The sequence below is a fragment of the Ascidiella aspersa genome, chromosome 5, assembly GCF_963924565.1.
Source record: "Ascidiella aspersa chromosome 5, kaAscAspe10.2, whole genome shotgun sequence".
Taxonomy (NCBI): domain Eukaryota; kingdom Metazoa; phylum Chordata; class Ascidiacea; order Phlebobranchia; family Ascidiidae; genus Ascidiella; species Ascidiella aspersa.
Window position 1 is genome coordinate 31,153,715 of NC_139451.1, and position 22,877 is coordinate 31,176,591.

Below are 22,877 nucleotides of genomic sequence, written 5' to 3' on the forward strand. Positions count from 1 at the left end.
TACCTCGAACAAATTTCATGCGTTCCAGGAAGAAAAAGTTTTGAATTTTTTACCCATGGTTTAACATTAAAAATCTATTTTGAATATGTGCCAGTAACAAGTATTCGATAATATCGAAGCCGAAACCTTGTGCTAAGATCTAGCACCCTTAAATAACCTTTATCGAAATAATGGTTAATCATGGAAGGTAACTTAGCTGTTTGGCGCTGAAACAAAATCGGCTCGATAAGCTGGAAAACATTACCTTGGCAGGTTTTCTAAAATCTAAATTTATCAGGTTAAATTATTTGAATATAGTAATGCTGTCATTGCGGCTAACGTTTAAAATAATTGTACATTTGCCTAAAATACGGGATATTAACATCAAAACAAAATAAGCAACTATCGTACATCCCTAGATTTATCGTTTTACATAGTGAAGACGAGGGACTGCAATGTTAAGCAGTTGGCCAGTTACAACTAAGCACAAATGACGTTCAGACGTCAAATCATTTGGCAAAAGGAAGCCATCAAAAGGCCTGACGTATATCATCCCCAGAGAGCTCGGCTATTTTTACCGGCGCAGTTGCGCTTATCTGCTGCTGTAATGGCAGCTGCCCCCCACACTCCAACACTGCATATGGTCCTTGTCTGTGACTTGTCACACAGTCGCATCGAGCCTGGCCTGCTGCGGCGTCTCTATTTGGTCCCAGCACCTTAAAAATGCTATACCTACCTCTTTATGGGCGCTGATAGTCTTATTACGACCTCTAACCGTTACAATAAAACTATTATTTAGAAATTTATTTTAAAAATATTTGTTTTTATCTTTGTTTAAATTTGGTCACGCAAAAAAATACAGAAATATTTTATTGACATTAAAAGACGAAAATAATAAAGTCGACATACGGTATCCTATAGCTTTGTAACATATGGTCCGATACATGTGCCTTATTAGCTGTGTTATCATAACTTCTAGCTCTGTCATTTTTTGGTGGTCTTACGACACCTTGAAGATTTCAAATAGTTTCTTCCGAAATAAATAGTTTTCTTTCCGAAAAAAAGACCTTTTCTACATTGACAGACAAAATGTTTATAATCAATATATGTAAGTAAAGGCGGTAATGAATCAACTGGAGCAAATATTCTTTAGACGTTTCTGTCGCATTCAAATCAGTCATTTTGTAATATGTCAAGAGAATTATATTTCCCCAAAAAATGTTTCTTCAGTATCTTGGTAAAATAAAATCCTTTTTTTTTTAATTTGCCTCCCACAATTGGTCACTTCTAACGACTGCTTTTATGAGACTGTGTAAGTGTGTAAGCTGTCGTATTGTAAGCTGTCGTAGGTATAGGCCTAGTACCATTCTTTGAACAAACTTGGTATCAATTCTCGAAGTACAGGCGTTTTCAACTTTTCCTTATTTCCAAAATTATTTTTACTTTACACTCTTTTAATGTTATCACCCAAAAACTCCTGTTTATAAATGAAATCTATAAAATATGTTTGAAATTCACATCACGACGTTGGTTTAATTTAGAGAAGTTGGACATTTTTAATCAAAAGTTGAATCAGCTTTCGAATAATGCGCCTCTTTGTTTCCACCAAGCGGATAGTTTAAAAATTAACGAACATTAACGAAATAAGGCTAGTTATTAACAGGCGGTATCGCGTGTACTTCAGTCAGTGGTCGACAAACTTTTTTGTCGCGGCCCAAAGTACTCTTTCAGAGTTATTAAACGCCGCTACGTAAAACCACTACGAAAAATTGGCGGATTCAGGTGTTTGTTTTTATGATAAATATAACACGGCGCCTTGTCGCGGCGGGGGCGCAACAGGTGCCCAAAACATTGCCATATCATAATGTAAAACATACTATAAAACGAAGAATATACGCGTGAAGCACATTTGTCACGTGGGCCTTTCCAAGCTGAGCAATTTAAAATTCTATATCACACGAAATTTTAAAATAAAGTGCAATGAATGGACCACTATCACGCGGCCCACAACTAAATTATAACACTAAGCTTGTTCAAAAGTAACTCGCGGCCCACTAAAAATGGCTCTGCGGCCCACATTTTGGTTATTAATAGCCTGTGTCGCATTTTAAGCGCGGAAATGCAAGGTTGTTTGCTAATTTTAATGATCCACTAGCCGACAATTGCTGCATGCGTTTTTCATACATTCATACACGACAAACTTTTGCTTAACATTGTAGCCACAAACAACTATGAAAATAAAGGTATTTAGCAGCTGTACTTTTATGCAAAAATGAGTGGGGCGATTCCTATTTGACGAAAAAAGATTTAAACTGTTTCTCCAACTGGCATTTTAGATTAACTGCACGTTTAATGATTATCCAAAAATTGGTTTACTTTTTGGAATTTTTTTAAACTGCAAGTTAATTGAATTAAGTGTTTTGCAAGCAAAGTGATGGATGGGGCGTAGCAAAAGTGTTTGCTAATAAGCTTTACATTCCCAGGTTGTTCAGCAAGAGAAATTTCAAGAGGCAGCTGCCCGAAATTACTTCCTCTTGGCGACAAAATATAAATTATTCCATTCACTTTGACTTGAATATCTATAATTCTGCATCACATTTTGGCACTTTTTTTTCTACCGGCCATGGCGTAAACTTGTTAAGCGCCTAAAATGCCAGAAATAGCCCAAAATCTACATCGCACCAGCAGATAGGTTTGCAAATTGTTATCAACGATAGAAAATGCGCGATACTTTATTTTACAAATATTTTGAACAAAAAGTATCGAGATGCTTCCAAAGTTACGTCATTTCTATTTATACCAAACATTGTCTTTAGCGTTAAAACGTTCAGTTGTAACTTACTATTTTTGATACATTTACCTTTCAACGTATGCATCGCTGCATTTGGTCGAAAATTAAGTTTTAATTAATTATAGGTAAAATATTTCGATTAATTTGGTTTCGGATCGGCGCCGATGCCACCCTAGGATCGGACGAGTAACGATACTACCACTTGACACCAGGTATCGGCTCTGATCCGATATTATAGGACAACTGTATGAACGATACGGATGTACGTGCGGGGTTTACCAACGTGCGTATAATGCAAACAATCGCGTTAACACGACTGATACATTATTTTTTTAACAAACTCTTTAAAATCAGGCCAAAGGTGGACTCAGGCAGACACTGCTCAACATTCTGTTTGCGTTCATTTTATTACTTTTCATTAGACGAGTTTTTTTTATTTGAAAAATCTGTATCGAACAGCAATCTTTGCAGTTAAGTGAAAATATTAACCCCTCTTATTTTCGTAAAACAAAAAACAAAGAGGACAATAAAATAGAGCGGTAGTTAACGCAATACAAGTTTTCGAAACAACGGACCACCAGCTGTCCAGATGTCCAGTTCAGTTGTCAGCACTTCACAGCTGGCCACAGTAATATCACACCTCTACCTGAAGCGTTGACATGTGACCTTCGAGGGATACTATAAAAGCTGCTTTGCCTTCCCACCAAACCATCATTCACCAGTCAATCGTCTTCCTAACAACCAATAGTTTCAGCTTTGCTATCGCCAGCTCCATCACCAACAAGAAAAATGGTAAGTTCTTGATTTACTTCAGTAATAGAATTATTTGATGAAAAATATATATACATATATTACTAAAAATTTTTTGATTTTTTTACGCACTGAAAAGTATTTTTAAAGTTTGCGGAAAGATATCGAAAAGGCAATTTTTAACTCTTAAAGAATACACACTTTCGATTTTTAACTATATAGAAGGTAAATCGTGGAAAGAAAAAAATAACTTTATTCTTATCAATTGTTTTAAGATACAGAACTAGGAACAAATACCTCAGACTGAAATTTAAACAGACGATTAAGCTTTTTTGTGAAAAAATACCGTGATCAAATGGATTTTAATGCTTTGGCTGAGCAAGAATAGGTTAATATACAAACGCCACGATTACTATTGTAGATGAAATATATTCCCACTAACGATTTTCGTGTTTATTTTAATGCAGACTGAACTCAACGACCAACAAATTGAAGGTGAGAATAACTGCTTTTATTTTGTTAAATGTGACTCCCATTGACACCCATCCATGTGTACTGATATTTGTTTTACTTGGTTACGTGTATTTTCTGTGACTAGTTAGTCGAGTCTAAACTATTTTGATTGTGCATAAACAGTTAAAACTTTTGCTAACTTTCATTGCTTTTTAATGTGTTGGACCCGCTACAACAACGAATGCATCCATTGCTGTTAAACCAACAGCAAAAATTAAAATCAGCTGGTAAAATGACCACTTATAAAATACCCCGGAATCCTAAATATAATTTTCTAAAAATTTATTCTGAAAGCAATCTTCACACCTAAACTCCTTATTGGGCATTTCTAACACATTATCTTACAAACTGCTCAATTCTTCAGACGTGAAGGAAGCTTTCGAGGTTTTCAGCCAGACCCCGGAACTTGAGATATCTTATGACCAAGTGGGAGATATGCTCCGAGCTTTGAAGCTCAACCCAACCATGAGTGACGTGGCCACTTTGCTCGGTGAACCAACCAAGGAAGGTAAGTTTCAAGAATTTTATTAATCTGCTGTTCTAATGATAATTGTAGAAAGTATATTGTACAAAGTAAAGGAACAGTTTAAAAACCTGTACTGAAAGATATATTTTCCTGCATCTAAGGCTACTTAAAGCAATTTAACAATTCACTTTATCTAAACTAAAGTGTACTGTAGGTTTACAGCAATAATAATCTTTAAAAAAAACTGTTTAAGGCCGTAAACGTCACAATGCTTTTTGCGTACACGTCACAATGACTACCTTTCGCGTCTTGCAGAAATGCCGAGCAAGAAATTCAAGATGGACGAGTTTCTTGTCTTCTACGCGAAAGTGCTCAAGGAACTGGTCGAGGGAACTTACGACGACTTGCTGGAAGGGCTCAGGGTTTTCGACAAGGAGGGAAACGGAACCGTGATGGGAGCCGAGGTCAGGCACGTGCTCAGGACACTCGGTGAGAAAAAAAAATACAAGTTTCCATGTTTTCTATGGTCTGTAATAATTGAAAAATGGCGGGTAATTTGAAACACAAAAGGAAAATTAAGAAATTGCATTTTAAGAAATTGCATTTAAAAATCGTCATTTATAATAATCATTTGGGTTAGGGTCGACTTTATTTAATTATCAGTAAAAGAGAAATGCGTTAGTCAATCCATGTTTTCAATTCCTTGCTTTGCAACTGTGTTTGTGCAACAAACAAATTCGAAACCAAGCCACAGAATTGAACAAAACAAATAGAGCCTCAGAGTAGGTGCTGCAGAGTCGGATCCGGGTAGGGTTTATTTTGATGGAGACTGACTCCGGGACTCGAGTAAATTTACCAACATTATTGAGTTCAGCGTATGCACACACAGTAACCCAGGTGTAAAAACAAAAGAGAAATGTGGTTTAGACTAGTTACACAATTTTACACACCTTAAGATGCGATTCTTAACAATTAATTTCAACAAACTTTGGTTGATTAGGTGAAAAAATGCTGGCCACTAATATCAGCTTAGTTATGGACGGAACTGAAGATCTGAACGGTATCATCAACATCGAGAGTAAGTATTGTTTTCCTCCTTTCTTACAATTTGAATTTAAAAATTCGAACAATAAGCATATGATTTTTAGACTTCTTTATGAAACCGAATTTTTGCCTAGAAATGTTAAAAAAATCTTAGCGAAATATCAAAGTAAAGATTACTTTTCAGCCTTCTGCAAATACCTCGTCGACGAAAAGAAAGAAGAGAAGTAGAAAAGATGGAAACGATATACTTGTTCTTTTCATTGCAATCTTTTCATCTTGATTGTATTTTCGAATTTAGTAAATAAAACTAACTATCCCAGCTACCAGTTTGTTTTGTATTAGTTCAGTAAATTAATGACAAACTAGATTTTAATAGATTTTTTTCATATTTTAGGAACATGATTAATTGGTTGGAAGAACATTTTTATTAGGCGAATAGTTTTTACCCCTTCAACATAGATTGACAATGACACTGAATAGTCTAGTATCATATTTCGGAGTTACCCAATTTTATTCAAATTGTTAAAAAAACGTCAGGTGTTTATAAATTAATCGTTAACAAATTAAAGTTACAAAACTAATAATTTAAAATAAATTATTATTTAGTCAGCGAAAAGTCATATACATCTGAAACTTTCTAATATTGTCAAATCATAAAACTGTATCAATTGTAAGAAATCCATAATTTTAAATGTCCTCGGTGCTGCGCGTAATATTCTGTAGCTGCAAAACCGGCTTTGCAGTTTTTCAAAGTCGAATGAAAAAACTAAAAAAACTGTGATTCTAAAAAAAGAACAAGCTATAAAAAAGAATTTAGAGACGGCATAAGTTAAAGGAAGAGGCTATTTAGCCGGATCGAAAAGTAATTCAAATCGACAAATAATCACGCATTGGTGCAAGCGTAAAAGATCGATACGGTCAAATAGCCACCTCGAAAGTAAGAATTGTGGGCGCTCTTTCACTTATGTACGTGAAATTTAATAAAAAAAAAAAAAACTTTCTTTAAATGCCGCATACCACAACGCATATTGTTTGGGTTAGGGTGCGGGTTAGCGTTTGGTTGAGGGTGGGTCAAGTTATTATTAATAATAAACATAATATTACTTGACCCACCCTCACCCAAACGCTAACCCTAACCCAAACAATATGCGTTGTGGTATGCGGTTTTGTTTTGTTTTTTGCATAACTTTTCTCGTACATAAGTGAAAGAGCGCCGAATTGTTATTCAGGTTGTTCTATAATTTTAACGTTTTTTAGTTGTTAATGCGCACTGATTTCTCCGTGATCATAAGTCGCAAATCAGTGTATGCCTTGGTGTCACTTTTTTATGTTATTTTCAACCCTGTAGCGACTCCCAAAACTTGCAATTTACTGTAAACGGTTCTGAAAAGTTACAATACAATTTTTTGCACTGAACTAGAATCCTACCACATTTTTGTCTGGAAATTTGTATAGCTAACATTATTTGGGTTAGGATGCTAGTTTGGTTTTGGATGGGTCATGTACTGATATTATATTTATTCTCCCATATATTTCTTGCCGGCAATTTCACTGAATTGACAAATTGTTTTGTTACTGTAAAAAAGTGGCAGGATTTTAGACAAGCGCCAAGCACACACTTTTTTGCATAGCAAATTTCAAAGAGAAATTACATCAAATCAAAACTATGAGAAGCTTGTAGAAGCACATGAAACACGTCCTTTCAGCAGCACGCAGGTTCTTTGAGTGGCCTTATATCCCTACACAACGAGACACAGGGAGGCACAAGAGACGCATGTCGCGTGTCGCGAATGCAATAATAAAAAGACTCGCTACAAGCTCTAACAAAAAGAGATTCACAACATTAAATAAAGTGAGAGGGATTCAGATAATTTGAATTAAAATCTTTGTACATAATATAATTCAATAATTTTGAACTCCGATACATTGGCAAGCCATTAAAATATCCTCTTGTTAACTGAACAGATCTAGACAGGCCAATAGGCATATCTTGAGGCTGTTTAAAATTTGAAAGTTATGTGTGTATTTGTTAAAATAATAAAAATATAATTTCTATTTTATTAATCTCGATTAAAAATTATATTAATCAGGAGACAGAAAACCTATGGTTTGATTAATGTCGGGCAAAAAGATTTACCAAATAATCAAAAATAGGGTCGCAGAAAGTGGTGAACTTGCATTGAGAGAAAGGCAAATTTTAGAAAGGCGCAATGTATCTGCTCCAGAAAGCGGTTACTTTTGGCGAAAAAAAATTGGGCCGCTTGCAACTACGATAGCAATTTGGTGTTGCTGTATTCCGGTTACCTATTACATCTGGAAAAGAGAAAAAGCAAAGAGGGACTTAATTGGGCCCACTACGGAGGAATTAAGTGTTGAAACTGAAACTGAGGAAAAGCAGTCTGATGGTTTTGAGTTAAGCAAAGCGAAGAAAGGCTTTTTCGGGTCAAGGGTCGCACAAGAAGAATACAAGTATTTTAAAGATGGCAAGCCGGACTTAGAAGAAAATCCTGGAAGACATTGCACGATAAACTATGAAAAAGGTGAGTAAATTAAAACACTAAAGAAGGGCGTATCTTTATGGAATACAATCGAGTGTCACGTCATGTTGCCTTGTCTGTTCGGTGCTGCTTTGCATTAGTTTTCAAATTAGTCAAGATCGAAACTATTGCATGTTAAATGCTACTGTATATGTATTTTACTTTACTATAGGAACTGACGATGCCAGTACAGGCGGAATAAATATTCCTTTCAAAAAAATTCTGATCCTGATTTTACTTAAAAAAATTCTGATCCTGATTTTTAAACTTTGAGTTTTATTCTAAATTTAAACACAGTACAAATGCAAGTATATAATGTCAATATTTCATAACGCCACTTAGTTTTAAGCCACTTTAATTATGCCTTTCTTTATGTAAGCCTCATGCGCTCACTCCTAATATTTATTAGATATATATCATTTTTCAAAAATTTAGGCTTACAAGACAAGATCTTTAAACGTTTATCCTGTCTCAGACTTTTCAGGCCCAAATTAGACAAATCTGTCATTAAAAGCAGTGCTGGGTAGCTCAAGCTAAGCACCAAGCATTTTGCTGGTGCTCGACGTTTTTATTCGGTTTGAGCCAGAGCCCGTTTTTTAAACTGGTAGAGTTGAAGCTATGAAATTTTTATCTGCTCTTACTGACAAGAATTTTAAATTGCTCAAATTAATCATCAATAGGTGGCAATGTAATAACCCTAGTATATAATCCAGTGGTTCCCAAACTTTTTTGGCTCGTGGCACACTAAAAATATCTTAAATATTTCGCGGCACATTTTAAAAGAACAACAATAGGGTAATTTACAATCGGTCTTAACACACGACAAACTATATGTAAATGTCTCAATATGATTACTTTATAATGTATAGTGCGTATTTAAGTCTAAAATGCTTACGTGTATGCCTATTGGTAATACAAATATATTATTTTCCAAAACTACAAAAAGTTTCGCGGCACACTTGAGAATCACTTGAGGCACACTAGTGTGCCGCGGCACACAGTTTGGGAATCACTGATTTAATCAGTGGACAATATTTTACAATGTGGTATCGTTTTGTCACTATGCTATTTTAATATGTGGCCCAACTTAGTTACAGGATATGCAATTAAAGGTATCCTCCTATGCAATTGTTTTTTTATTAACTTTGCAGTATCCCAATATAATTAGTTACCTTAAAGTTAGAATTCAGCCTCCAAAAGCCCTTTGCCATTTTGGTTTGTGGTGCAGGGGGGTTTTCCTAAAAAAATGGATGTTTTTCCCAGGGCTGGGGAGCCGGAGCTGGAGCCCGGAGCCCGGAGCTAAGCATTTTCTCTGGAGCCGGAGCCATTGTTATTTTTTTTTGTGGAGCCGGAGCCGGAGCCATTTTTATTATTTTTGTGGAGCTGGAGCCGGAGCCATTTTTATTATTTTTGTGGAGCTGAAGCCATTTTACAATTTGTGGTGCTAAAGCTAAGAAATTATATTTTGTTCCATCTCCAACGTTATTTAGCCAAAAGCAATTTTTAAAACTTGCCATTGAATAAGTGGCTGGTGGCACCGGAGCTGGAGCCGGAGTCATTGGGTGTGTGTTTGATGGCTCCGGAGCTGGAGCCGGAGCCAAAGGATTGAGTTTTACGACTCAGGAACTGGAGCCGGAGCCATTTAATAATTGCCTGATGGCTCCGGAGCTGGAGCCGGAGCTAATGCTATTTTACGGTGGCTCCCCAGCCCTGGTTTTTCCCTAACACAAACTTTGACCACACAGTATTTTTTTCATACAGTAGAAAATATATCAATAATTTGTAATTGTATTTCTTATTATGTCTGTTTTTTCTTGACTCGCTCCTCTCTGAGCTCAGTTGGTAGAGCGATGGTCCCGACTTGACCGGAGGTCGTGAGTTCGAACCTCACTGCAGGCCAGTTGTTTTTCTAGTCTGCTCTGCTTGCGTCATAGATCAGCAGATTCAGTGAGTCTGCAATGGCTTTCGGTGTACGAATCATATGTAAGCCATAGTCATTGGTCAAAAAGCAGCTTCAGAAGGGCTAGATCTCAGTTGTTAACACACATATGCGTATGCATGTTTCATATGTCTTTTTTTACTTTTTTGCGCAGAGCGAGTTGAGATTCTTCAATGCAACTCCTTGACTTGGTACATACGAGTTGTTCCCTTCTCGCAAATCCAGCGAGACTGCAATGGCGAACTAAAATTCGACGAAGAAGGAAATCCTGTCAGAATACCTTGGTCCTTTAGAAACTTTTTCTCTGAACTTCACGAGGCCCTTAAAGTTAAGCGAGTTTGATTTTGTGATTTTTTGTATTTTTTGGATGTTCTGGTTTGTGAGTGACTGTTTTAAAATACAAACATCTGACAAAAATCGTTATATATCAACTAACTTTTTTGGTTTCCGCGTTAATGGAGGGCTGGTATTTTAGACTAAGTCAGTTTTTGTTTGCTTCTATACATCAGGCTGACAGAATCTTGCCAGCTTTCTGGTGCCAAGCGTTTGTGGCCTAAATTCTTCTTTTTTTGGTCACGCTTTTTTAAGTTATGTGTTCGCATAAGAAATGTCCCAACCTTTCCATGTTTAGGCTATGAACAAGGCTATTACGAATTAAATTAGTTAACAAAGAGTAAAATTTTTTGTGACATAAACAAATACATAAATATGGGGCATGCTAAAGTAGAACTTCAAAATTAAAAAAAGAATTTACCAATTTCTTAGGTTTTTTGTCTGATTCTTAAGTCGCCAGCATTCAGCCATGCTGCTATAAATATGCTGTTGCTACCAGGCGTAGTATAATAAAAAAAAACTATTCCGATAGGCGATACTTATTTATTTTCTTCAACTCTTGGCTACCTATGTAGGAAGCCTTCATTAGGGAATTCTTTTTTTGTGTCCTTTTACTTAGCGTGATGTTGTTGTATTCCTTGATAAAAAAATAAGTATGTACCAGAAGAAATAGTATTTTGATTGAGCCACGGTAAACACCATAAGCTAGGACAAATTTTGTTAGTTTCTTAGAATGTTAAACCAACTGCTCATTAAAGCACATAGATGGGAAAGAAATGCTATTTTTTATCCAATCTGATAACTGTGTATAGCAAGTAAACCTTTCATTTGAAGTCAATTTAGTTAATTAGTTGAAAAAAATTATGACAGTTTTAAATGTTCTTCTGGGACCTTTAAGTACCCACCAAAATCAGCTGATTATTAAAGGTTAAAATAAATTTCTCCCTGTGGCGAGGTTCGTATTAATGCCTTTTCTTGTCTATTTTGCTTTAAACGAACTCTTTAACCGAAAGCTGTAAAATTGCAAGAATAGTTTGAGTAATTCCTTGTACCATTTTGTTGTGGACGAAAAAAAATGTCTCACGCCACCCGATCCGTTAGAAATCAGTGCATTTCTAAGCAAAAAGGTCTACGACAATCAGGGCATCCAATGGCAAAAAAGTCTAGACTTTTAGACCTTGAGGTCCTGGCAATGCACTGATTTGGACCTTTAGGTAAACTCCCGGCGAAGATAAATTAAAAATATTCATTAGAAGTTCAGAAAAGATAACAAAAAATATGAGATAGGATTAATAACACTTGACCCACCTAAACCCTAACGCTAACCCGAATCCTAACCCAAATAATGTGCGTTATTTTAATAATTCTTTAAATGCTGGGGAAAAATCCCAAACTCGGATGGTTTCTCGTCCATTGTATTTAGGATTATTACGTCACAAATTGAGGTATTGGGGCCTGAAGCGTAATAATTATTAAATTATCGCACATTAGTTGGGTTAGGGCGCTGGTTAGCGTTTGGGTTTAGGTTGGGTCAAGTATTATTAAACTTAATCTTTTGAAGCACATTGTTCAAGACCTCAAAGTCTAAAAGTCGGACTTTTTGATCCTTTGAATGCACTGATTGTCGTAGACCGTTTTGCTTAGAACTGCACTGATTTCTGACGGATGGGGTGCTCACGCAGACGAGAACGTTAATTTGCTAAAACCCTTCGGTCGTTTTTCCGTTGTTTGATTGAAGTCTTATACCTCTTATTTCTTTTCGTAGACAAGGTATTTGCAAAAGGCTAAAGACAAATAAGGTGTATTTAGGCCACTAATGCGGCCGGTATACTTAAATCATGATAGAAATATAAGCTACAAAAAATGAATTAAGGAAACTGACGATGCCATTAGGCGAAATATATTTTTCTTCTAGACAAAACATTTGATCCTGTTTTTCTTATGTTTTTAACTATGAGTTTTACTTGTTAATATACGCGTCAGCGGAGCAGTGATCGACTGGCTAAAACCTGCCGCCGATGGTTTTCGATTCTATAAAGATACACCCTAAAAGTGATAGCAGGGTAGTTTGGTTTTATTTACTAAGTTCGAAAATACAATCAAGGTGAAAAGATTACGAAAGACCAAGTAGATTGTTTCCATCTGTTCTACTTCTCTTCTTTCTTTTCGTCGACGAGGTATTTGCAGAAGGCTGAAAAGTAATCTTCAGTTTAATAATTCGCTGAGATTTTTTTAACACTTTTAGGCAAAAATTCGGTTTCATAAAGTAGTCTTAAAATCCTATGCTTTGTTGTGTGAATTTTTAAATTCAAATTGTAAGAAAGAAAAACAACACTTACTCTCGATGTTGATGATACCGTTCAAATCTTCAGTCCCGTCCATAACTAAGCTGATATTAGTGGCCAGCATTTTTTCACCTGAATGAAAATGTTAAAAGAACAGTTAACTACAAAGGAAGATAACATTTGATTGCTCATAGTTATCAACATACAGGTTGCAACGGTACTATATAAATTGTTTTTGCACTGCACCTAGATATGTTCTATAGTTCAAAACTGAGTTTTGTGCCATAGTGCAGTGTTTTTCAACCTTTACTAGCGGCGGCCCAAATACTAAGCGTCAATATAACAACTTACTCGACTTTTATAAGTAAGCAATACATAAGACTCCAAGCATAAATATAACCGAATTTAATTAATATGAGTCATGTGTATGGGAGCCTACTTCTTCCACATTTTTTTTCGAATTTTAAAGAAGACTTGCTGGGCTGATCTCATTAAATCCAACCGCGTGAAGAGTCGGCGACCAAACAAAATTAAACTTCCCCCAATTTTGTGCCGCGACCCATGCGCCGAGAAACGCTGATAAATTGCAATTTATTGTACTTAACACCTAAAACCTTTTGGTTTCAGTATTTATGTTTTAAAAGAACTAAAGGTGGTGTCACCCCGTTTCGGTCCACCAAAACACCTTAAAAAAACACTGTTGTCACCTATTTGAAACAATCTAACTCTTGAATAGTTTTTAGAGGGTTTTGTTAATATTTGAGAATTCCCGTAATTTATTTATTCAGTTTTAATTTGTTCTTAATGTACAGTAGCTAAACCAATGTTTCCCACCAAAATGCCGTTTTCGAGGTTAGAGATTGCAAGGCTAAAAATACTACAAGTTATCTTCGAAAACAACCTTAACTCTTTAAAAAGATGACTGACCCCATCCAAATTAAAAAAAACTACTTGGACTTCTATGAATTTTCAATTTGTTTTTCAAATTACCCGCCATTTAAAAAAATCATAAATACAGATCATAGAAAATATAAAAACTTGTTTTTTTGTTTCTCACCGAGTGTCCTGAGCACGTGCCTGACCTCGGCTCCCATCACGGTTCCGTTTCCCTCCTTGTCGAAAACCCTGAGCCCTTCCAGCAAGTCGTCGTAAGTTCCCTCGACCAGTTCCTTGAGCACTTTCGCGTAGAAGTCAAGAAACTCGTCCATCTTGAATTTCTTGCTCGACATTTCTGCAAGACGCGAAAGGTAGTCATTGTGACGTGTGCGCAAAAGGCATTGTGACGTTCAGGGACAAAAATATCGTTTTTTTAGTGAAGTCGTCATGTTTGCTGACCCGGTATCTTCTTTTTGGTAATGCAACATAGGATTAAAACTTTTGAGGATCGTTACCGTCAAAAATATCTCGCCAAAAGCGGTAAGGGAAGTTTGGAATGTTTTCTGATATTTCAGTTATGCCAAAATAACATGTGTATAAAGGCTTGTTTAAAACTGCGAGGTTTTTCATATATTTTGGAAAGTATTTTTACCTAACTTCAAACAGAACAAAATAATAGAATTTTCTCCACAAAGCAAAATATCAATAGACAGAAATCGCTCTTCTGGTGCCACCTCGTTAATACCAGGAGAGCGTTTTCTATTTATTGACCAAAATAATGTTTAAACGCACATGTCGCCTTTGAACGTTTAGGCCGAGAACCTTCATTTTCGTATTAAGAATTACGATGGTCGGCATACCTACTATTATAGTCAATTCTATTTGAGAACACTGTAGATAAAGCGAATTGTTAAATTGCTTTAAGTACGGTAGCCTTAGATGCAGGAAAAGATATCTGCCAGCACAGGTTAACCCATTAGCCCTTTCTATTGTGGCCATAGTTTAACAGATTAATAAAATTCTTTAAACTTACCTTCTTTGGTTGGTTCACCGAGCAAAGTGGCCACGTCACTCATGGTTGGGTTGAGCTTCAAAGCCCGGAGCATATCTCCCACTTGCTCATAAGAGATCTCAAGTTCCGGGGTCTGGCTGAAAACCTCGAAAGCTTCCTTCACGTCTGAAGAATTAAGGAGTTTGTAAGATAATGTGTTAGAAATGCGGTATTAGGTAGGCTAATTATGTGAGTGCTATTTTTTATTCAATTTCATTTCATAAACGTACCTTCGATTTGTTGTTCATTCAAATCCTCCTGAAAAAGGTATATAAAGATTTAATATAAATCATTACGCATCGCTTGCATAATAACAACTTCTCCCATTAGCAATTGTGTTTTAATCGAATAGCACAAAAATGGCGCCGCGGTAATTTGAATTTAAATATCCACAAGAAGGTTAAACAAAATAAAAAAAGCTTTTTTGTTATCAAACAGCCAAAATATACACACAAATTCTACTGTAACGAACTTTAATTGGTGAAATACAAATAGCAAATTTGTTTTCGAGTTATTTGCTTTTACGAATAAAAGTAAACATTCCTACTTCGGACCCAAAACATGGTTGAAATGACGGTGCTGGTCTAGAATCCTACCTTTTTTATGGTAACGAAACGAGTTGTCAAAACCGAAATTGCAAGAAAGAAACAAATACAGGAGAATAAATATAATAATAATAATACTTGACCCACCCGAACTCAAACTCTCACCTTAACCCAAACGATGTTAGCAATATAATGGCCCTAGCGAGATGTGGCTGGATTCTAGACCAGCGCCAAAATAACCACATCAATTTAGTATCAATCGGCAGCAATACTGTGCTAAAGTATCAGACTACGCTAAACAATATAACTAAACTGCCCTTTTAAACACCACTTACACTGGACGAGCAGTGCAATCAAAAAGTTAAAAATAATTTCAGTAAAGCCTCTTAATCGAATCCTTAACAGGGAATAAAGCAAACAGAGATATCAAACTCACTTACCATTGTTTTGTCTTTCGATCGGGCTTGGTTTAGGAACAGTTGAAGGTACTTAGTTGTCAATCTTGACTGCTGTATTGACTCTGCTGCGTGCTTGCGTTATATACCCCTAGCAGGGCCCATTTAGGTGTCACAATGCCACATGTCGTCACTTTCGCGCGACGACAGGCGACAAACCGCTGTTATGACTTCACAGTTGCCAAGCGAGCCAAGAGCTGTAAAGGCTACTGTTCACAGCAGTACGTTATTGTAAGAGGTAAATGTGTTTAAAAAATACAACCAAAATGGGGAACTCGGTTTTGTCAACTGTCATTATTTTCTCATTAGATTTCTAGATTAAATTAGGACAAGTTGTGCCTCTAAAACGTATTCTTGGCCCAATGATTCAAGTTGGCGCTGTTCAGTTTTCTTAAAATTGATTTGCCTATATTAGTCAAATACAGACCTGGACAAAGCCCGGCAAACTGTCACTGTTATAATTACTTGGCTTGGCTTAAGTCTTTTGGATAAAGCCAGGGCCCGCCAAACAATTTTATCCGGTCCGCGGATCATTTTTAATAAACTTTTAAAGGTAAAAAAAAGACTTGTTTTGTTGCTTAATTTCAGGATATTTTATTGAATAATTCATTTTGTAAGACTTCCTTACATTTTCGTAGTCAAATGTGATTTGGCAACCAACGTGTGTCCCTAGGGTTGCAGCCCCATCGACTCCCCGCCATAACCCCTTCAACCCCCGTCCGTTACTTAGCTTACTGCGATAATGACTGGCCAGGTGTGTAATGTTTTTGGCGCAACTCACTAAAAATCCCCGACTTCTCGCAATCCTTATGAGGAAACTCAACAATCATAATTATGATGTTACAAAATTAAACCAAAATGTGACATCTTAGTTAACACAAGAATGTTAAAGAACCCTGCTTTGTTTAGCCCAGGGATGGCGAACCTTTTCATCGCGCGGGTCACAAACACGACCTTGATGCTAACAAAATTCTCAAGTGGGTCATATATCTAACAGTACGCTAATTTCATGCGAAACTTTGCTGTTGCATCGTTTTATGTGTTATTGTCTGGGTTGGTAATTTTGGTATGTTTTCCAAATTCAGATACCCACAAATATTAAGAAGCTAAATAGTTAACAAATACTGCAGCATTTTTTATGGAATTACAGGAGTTTAGCAGAAAGCTTTCCAACATGGTTAATGGCCTGCGCACTCTTAATTTTCCAGGATCCCCACTCTTTACGTTTTACATCGATAAACAAAAGGCTTTTAGTTGTCTGCTTTTCTGCACGCATTTGTGGACGTGTAGTTAACGTGGGCCTAATCATCAACCCCTAAAACACTTTTGCACGACCCACAGATGGGCAGCCCTGATTTGAACAGATAACGAAGCTAACGAAGAACTTTTTTTACATTTATTATTTTATGAAAATGATGGATAACATTTTCGGTATCATTGATGCAAGCAGGGCAGACTAGAAAAACAACTAGCCTGCAGTGAGGTTCGAACTCACGACCTCCGGTCAAGCCGGGATCGTCGCTCTACCAACTGAGCAATGCAGGCTAGTTGTTACGAGCTGACCTTTTCCACAAAACGAATAAAGTTCCAGATATATCTTTCGGTCACAACAACAACAACAAAGACCGTGTATTTCTAAACTTACTTAACACAAATAGGTATAAAAATATTTACAAAAATGCAGGAAACAACGCAAAAAGAAGCAAAAACAAGACAGAAACTAAACAGCGCGGTCATAAATGTGTTGTAGCAATAAAAGTGAATAAAGATGCACCAAAACAATGTGTCTCATGGTAAAAAAAAATATTGAAGAAAAAATTAAAGATTCATCAAACTGGTTTCTGAGGCATTTGTGAACATACAATACACGGTATGGTGTTTGATGCCTACGCTTATTAATTAAATATAATGGATGTCCGATAACATCGGATCGGTTCCGATACTCAATATCGTAGTAGTATCGGCACACCTTCGATACTTAAGTAATTGTCTCTGTGACGATTCATTTTTAGGGATTTTAGTTAGATTGTTTAGGGTTTTTAGTTAGATTTGCAATCAAGCACTTTCATATAAGTAAGCTCGTATCGAAACGTCTTAATCAAGACGCTGTCGATCTACTCGACCTTTTTGGCTTTGCAATTTATCATCAAGCTACATTATAGATCCGTGCATAGTGTGCCCAGGAAAAAAAAAAGTGGTTCTGAATTTTACTTACACCTCCCTTACCAGGAAATTCCTTAGAATCAAGTTTTTTTTTGTTTTTTTTTAGTGTACCCAAGCACTGTAATAGTTATCTTAAAAGGCAAATTGAGTAAAAATAGTAGATTAATAACTTAAAGTAATTACATTTGTTAATACTTACTATAATAACCTTGAACAAATGACTTAAATTTTATCTATTTTTGCTCGGCTGACCATGGTAATGACGTCATATGATGTCAGATCGGATCACGCTAATTTTTGTCTAAAATATCGGGTTTAGAAATCGGACCAAAATGTCGAGTATTGGACATTCCTATTACATTATTTGGATCAAGCAACGAATCACTGATACATTTTCGTTTGAAATAATAACTCGATTTTAGAGATAGGCTCTATAGTAGGGGTTCTTAAACTGGGGTACATGGACGCCTTAGGGGTCAGTGAACTAATTTTAAGGGGTCCATGAAGGCCAAATTGAAATATTAGTGTATATTTAAGAAGTAGACTAATCAATTTTTCAAAGAAAAAAGTTTAATTAAAAATAAAACGTTTTACCACTGAATGTATTTAGACTCCATTTCACCATATTTCTGAAAGTGTATTTGTATTGTGACGTAAATTTATGGAAAAAGTCATCATTTTCCCGAAGTTTATTTGATTGTGACGTCATTTTTTTTAATTTCTTGCCTACCGTGGTCCATGCAATGTAAAAAAAATAGAGTTCCGTGGTGAAAAAAGTTTAGGAACCCCTGCAAGTTTTCACATTACGTTTTTCATGTTTACATTTTTGTCAAATTTTGCCTATTTGACTGCAGGAAAGACACCATTTAGCGTTTGATCAAACTGGTCTAGTTTTTGATCAAACGGTAGGTTTCTGCAACGGAATAAAATACACCAAATGGACATCTAATCGAATCGCTGTAATTTCCAACATCGTTTATACAGCAGAGTCCGGTCAATTACATCAATTCCGTTCATTTACAATTACAAATACTCTCTTTAATGTTTTAATTACATTACAATTATAATTACACTAAAAACTGTAATTAAGTACATCAATTACCATTTTCGGCATTGAAACTTCAATTCTTAATATTAATGTTTTGAGCCAAAATTTAAGCAAATTACAATTACAATTAGGATTACACAGAAAGAAAATGCCTCAATTACATTAAAAACTGCAATGAATTACATCAATTACAATTACAAATACGATTGATCCAACTCTGTTATACAGGTCAGTGATTTGGGAATCCTGGTTTGTCTGCCGCTCATTTAAGTCTCATTACTCGTCGATCAAACCTTACAACTGCAGACTGGACAACTAGATTATTTTAGCTTTTAAAGATAGATTAGAATTAAAATTAGAGCATTTTATTTTTTGGAATTATATTACAATTAGAATTAGATCATTTTGTTTTGTTTTATTAAATAAGAATATAATTAGAATTGTCGAGTTCTTGAAAAATCAAATTTTAACAAGAAATTGAACTACAATTACATTTAATTATTCACAATCAAATGAATTGAAAATTATTCTAATAAGAAAATGAATGGTCAAAATGCGTGAGCTAATTTTTATGTCTTTTTTGCTTTTTAGACTGCAAAAATCACATGCAAGTCGATACAACCAAAGAGTTTTAATTAAAATTATTTGTTTTAACTGGGAGACTAAAAATGCCGTTGGACATGGAAGCTGAATTAGATTACAACTATAATTAGAGCCCACAAGCAATTTACAAATTAGATTAGAATTAGAATTAGCCGCATTTTGCTCCAATTCATTGAATTAGAAAACTAGAGAATTATCTAGTTGTCCAAGGGTGAACTGGCCTGGAGAACTCCGTCTCTTTGCAGTTGGTTGGCATTTTTAATGCAAGACAGAGTTAGAAGCTGTTTCTCATCTTTCCCAGCATCCCAGTCAGCATTTCTGGCCTCCCAAAGCAAAGAGCGACCTACATTCGCTCTAGGGGGTAGCGGGGTGTCGTTCCTAAGGTGGAACCGGGCCTTTTCCGGCGCCGCATTGACGCTGCTATCTTTGATGCCATCCGAATCCCCTGAAATCGGGGTCACCAGCCAATCCCGACCATTCGCGCCGTTTTCGCCGGGATTTTGGGAACCATTTCCCCGCGGAAGAACTATCTCCGCTTGGGGTTCGTTGTGCTCATCACGTTCCGCCGGAAAACTAACCTCGTTTTCCCTCAGACCCTTCACGATATGATTGGCGCCCGCCTTTGGTCTGTGGTCGACGGCTTGGTTTTCAACATTGGTAGCGCCGCCTGCTAAAGTCGATTTGGCGAGACATTTCGCCGAGTTGTTCATGCTCACTTTGGTCTGAAGAACGTGTTAAATTGATAGGTTAGGCTTTTTCTGGCTCGCGGCACACTAAAAAAATCTTAAGTATTTTGCGGCACTCTTTAATTAAAGATTTATTCGAAACGTTTAAAATGATACCTACTTCTTTATGATCTTTGATATTCTTATTACACCAGTCATTTGAGCAAGGTTTGGAGCACTTAGGAACCGGGTGCAAAACCTCGACCCACCTGTTCAGGGTTGTTTCGGTTCCATCGGGTCACCGGGGGCGTGACGACTCTTCCATACATGCTGCGTCGCGTGACGTAGTTTGATGACGTGCCGGTCGTGGACGCGACGTTGTTTATTTCGCTCACAAGCATCGAACCGCTTCGTTTAGTACCTAGAGACGTGCTGCTTCCGTCGAATCTGTGTTTGTTCTGGCGAGCCACCAGCCAGCCCGTTAACGCAGTGACCAGGCAGCCAGCGATAAAGCCAGCGAGAACCAAGGTAACGTTGTAAGGCACCTGGTTGATAATTGTTTCGCACATGAGGGCGCAATCTGCTTCCATTTCTATGCTTGTTTTGTTCAGTTTTCTTTACGGTTCGAGTGTTTTTATTAGCCTGTTAAAACTTTAGAATTTTTCACGTGAGTGGGTAATATTTCTTAACTAATATATGGTGGAATAAGCCAGTGCTTCTTAAACTTTTTTAGTTTTATTTACCCCTAGCATCTATCTCCAGATGTAATTCACCCTTGTCTCATGATATGACAAAACTATCTCTTTTATATATAACAGCTCAAAATGACTTGGTTGTTTCGCAAGCTTTCATCCATTTCTCACGGTTCACCCTTATTCACCCCTTTTGGTTGGTTTACCCCTGCAAAAATTTTATTCACCCTGGGGTGAACCATTCACCTGTTTAAGAAACACTGGAATAAGATATTGCTGCCAGGAATAATGTGTAACGGAGTGTTGCACATCTAGCAGTTTTATTAAAAGATAACATGTTTATTTACTTTTTAATAATAAAAATGGAAAATTCCAGGTTATTAAAATAGACCTTGACATAGACTTCAACCAAAACGACCGCCTGAAAAAAAAAAGCCGGTCGCTTTTTACAAAGGGTTGAGTTTTGGGATGACCGATACTTGGCGATTAATTTCGATACCCGATATTTTGGACACAAAGTATCGCGATCTGATACCTTATGACGTCATTACCACGATCAGCAGATCAGGGGCTGACCAACACTTAATTTTGGGTTTCCTAGCTTTAGATCCGACACTAAATTACGTTTGGTTTTTAAAATAGGTTCGTCTGGCATATATTTCTTCAACCAACGTTTCGGCTTACTATACGGCAAGCCTTCGTCAGGGACTGACACAAGCAGCCAACAGGACGCAAAATAAAATGACACAAAGAAAAATAAAATATTTGTGTGATTTTATTTTGCGTCCTGTTGGCTGCTTGTGTCAGTCCCTGACGAAGGCTTGCCGTATAGTAAGCCGAAACGTTGGTTGAAGAAATATATGCCAGACGCCCCTTTTTTAAATATACTATGCCTGGTAGCAACCGCATATTTATTTACAAACTACGTTTGGTTTTTTCATTGCCATGCTCGAACAAACAGAATAATTCGATTAAAACTACAAGTATTAAATACTTTTTTTTCCGAAAACTAAGATAACTCACATTATGAACAAGAATTACATTATCTCAAGTGTTTTTTAATTATGTTCACCTGAAACACTTAACACTTTGCTACAACAAGGAGACTAAAATACGCCGTTAAATAGCATCTTCGGATAACCCCAAAACTACATTAAAACCAAAGTTTGAAATCGTCTAAACGCCTCCTAGAAATTGCAGCCTGAACAAAAAAGCCAAAATGTGGCACGTTCAGAAATTAAAAAAATCGTCTGGGCGACTTTAAACTTTGCAACAACATAGAAACTAAAATACGCCGTTCGCCAAACAGTATTATGCTTGCTAAAGTCAAAAACCACCTTAAAACGTAAGTCTGAAATTATTTAAATGCCTTCTTAGAAATTCAACCCTGAAATGCATAAGCGAGACGCTTTAGAAGTGAACCTCGCCCTGGAAAAACCGTCATCGAATAAAAAAACAAAAAAATAAAGCTATTTATTCCAGCCGAACAACACCCACCTGCCCACCTGCCCACCTGCCCACCTGCCCACCTACCGTGGGCTAATAACAAGCATTCTAATAACAACCAAAGCAATTATTATTCACCTGCCGGGTTTAGCCTTCAATCACGTTCAAAAATGCTCCTGTCAATGTGCTGAATACATTTTTAGGCCGCGCGATAAGATTTCTTAAGTTTGCCAGCTATCGGTTTCGCTTTTCCATTATCGATTTGCACCTGCAGATTATGTTTTGTACGCAATTTACCAGGCACCTTTGCATGCAGGCGAAATTTCTATCGATTCTGCATAAACCAATTGGACTGTTTTCGTATTTATTGCGATTCCCGTCAACAAATGTGTTTTTCCTGTTGCAAATCATGTTTTCTCCGTTCTTATTTGTGTGCTATGTTTGCGGGAGGTTTTTTTTTCATTGTGTTGATCAATACATTTAAACTGTTATTTTTTCCAATTATATTTAAAACATGTATACTAGGTTTTAAAAATTCTTGTGCATTCTTAAAATGTGTGTCATGTATGACGTAGGTTCGTACCACTGCTCGTGCGTAAACGGCTGGACGGGGTCTGACTGCAGCAGCAGTACGTTAACGATTGTGCGTCAACGAGTTGTTTCCATGGAGCTACTTGTGTGCATCTTGTTGGAGAT

At 36.6% G+C, this 22,877-nt stretch overlaps 2 protein-coding genes across 2 annotated transcripts; both read left to right on the forward strand.

Moving 5' to 3' along the window:
* Positions 1 to 3,981: 3,981 nt before the first annotated feature.
* On the forward strand, positions 3,982 to 5,771 carry LOC146146330 (myosin light chain 3, skeletal muscle isoform-like). The gene is made up of 5 exons (XM_083390722.1): positions 3,982 to 4,015; positions 4,398 to 4,541; positions 4,815 to 4,988; positions 5,500 to 5,577; positions 5,728 to 5,771. The coding sequence occupies exons 1-5, from the start codon at positions 3,982 to 3,984 to the stop codon at positions 5,769 to 5,771; spliced, it is 474 nt and encodes a 157-aa protein (XP_083246848.1).
* Positions 5,772 to 7,637: 1,866 nt separating this feature from the next.
* LOC146146331 (uncharacterized) lies at positions 7,638 to 10,974 on the forward strand. The gene is made up of 2 exons (XM_083390292.1): positions 7,638 to 8,083; positions 10,174 to 10,974. Exons 1-2 carry the CDS (start codon positions 7,660 to 7,662, stop codon positions 10,359 to 10,361), a joined length of 612 nt encoding a protein of 203 aa, XP_083246418.1. The 5' UTR covers positions 7,638 to 7,659; the 3' UTR covers positions 10,362 to 10,974.
* Positions 10,975 to 22,877: the final 11,903 nt, after the last annotated feature.

Bases quoted from the DNA above. Each gene is read 5' to 3' on its own strand.
- LOC146146330 (XM_083390722.1), top strand. From the start codon at position 3,982: ATGCAGACTGAACTCAACGACCAACAAATTGAAG. The intron at 4,542-4,814 runs GTAAGTTTCAAG...CGCGTCTTGCAG, and splicing joins CGGTGAACCAACCAAGGAAG to AAATGCCGAGCAAGAAATTC. The intron at 5,578-5,727 runs GTAAGTATTGTT...ATTACTTTTCAG, and splicing joins CGGTATCATCAACATCGAGA to CCTTCTGCAAATACCTCGTC.
- LOC146146331 (XM_083390292.1), top strand. From the start codon at position 7,660: ATGTCGGGCAAAAAGATTTACCAAATAATCAAAAATAGGGTCGCAGAA. The intron at 8,084-10,173 runs GTGAGTAAATTA...TTTTTTGCGCAG, and splicing joins CACGATAAACTATGAAAAAG to AGCGAGTTGAGATTCTTCAA.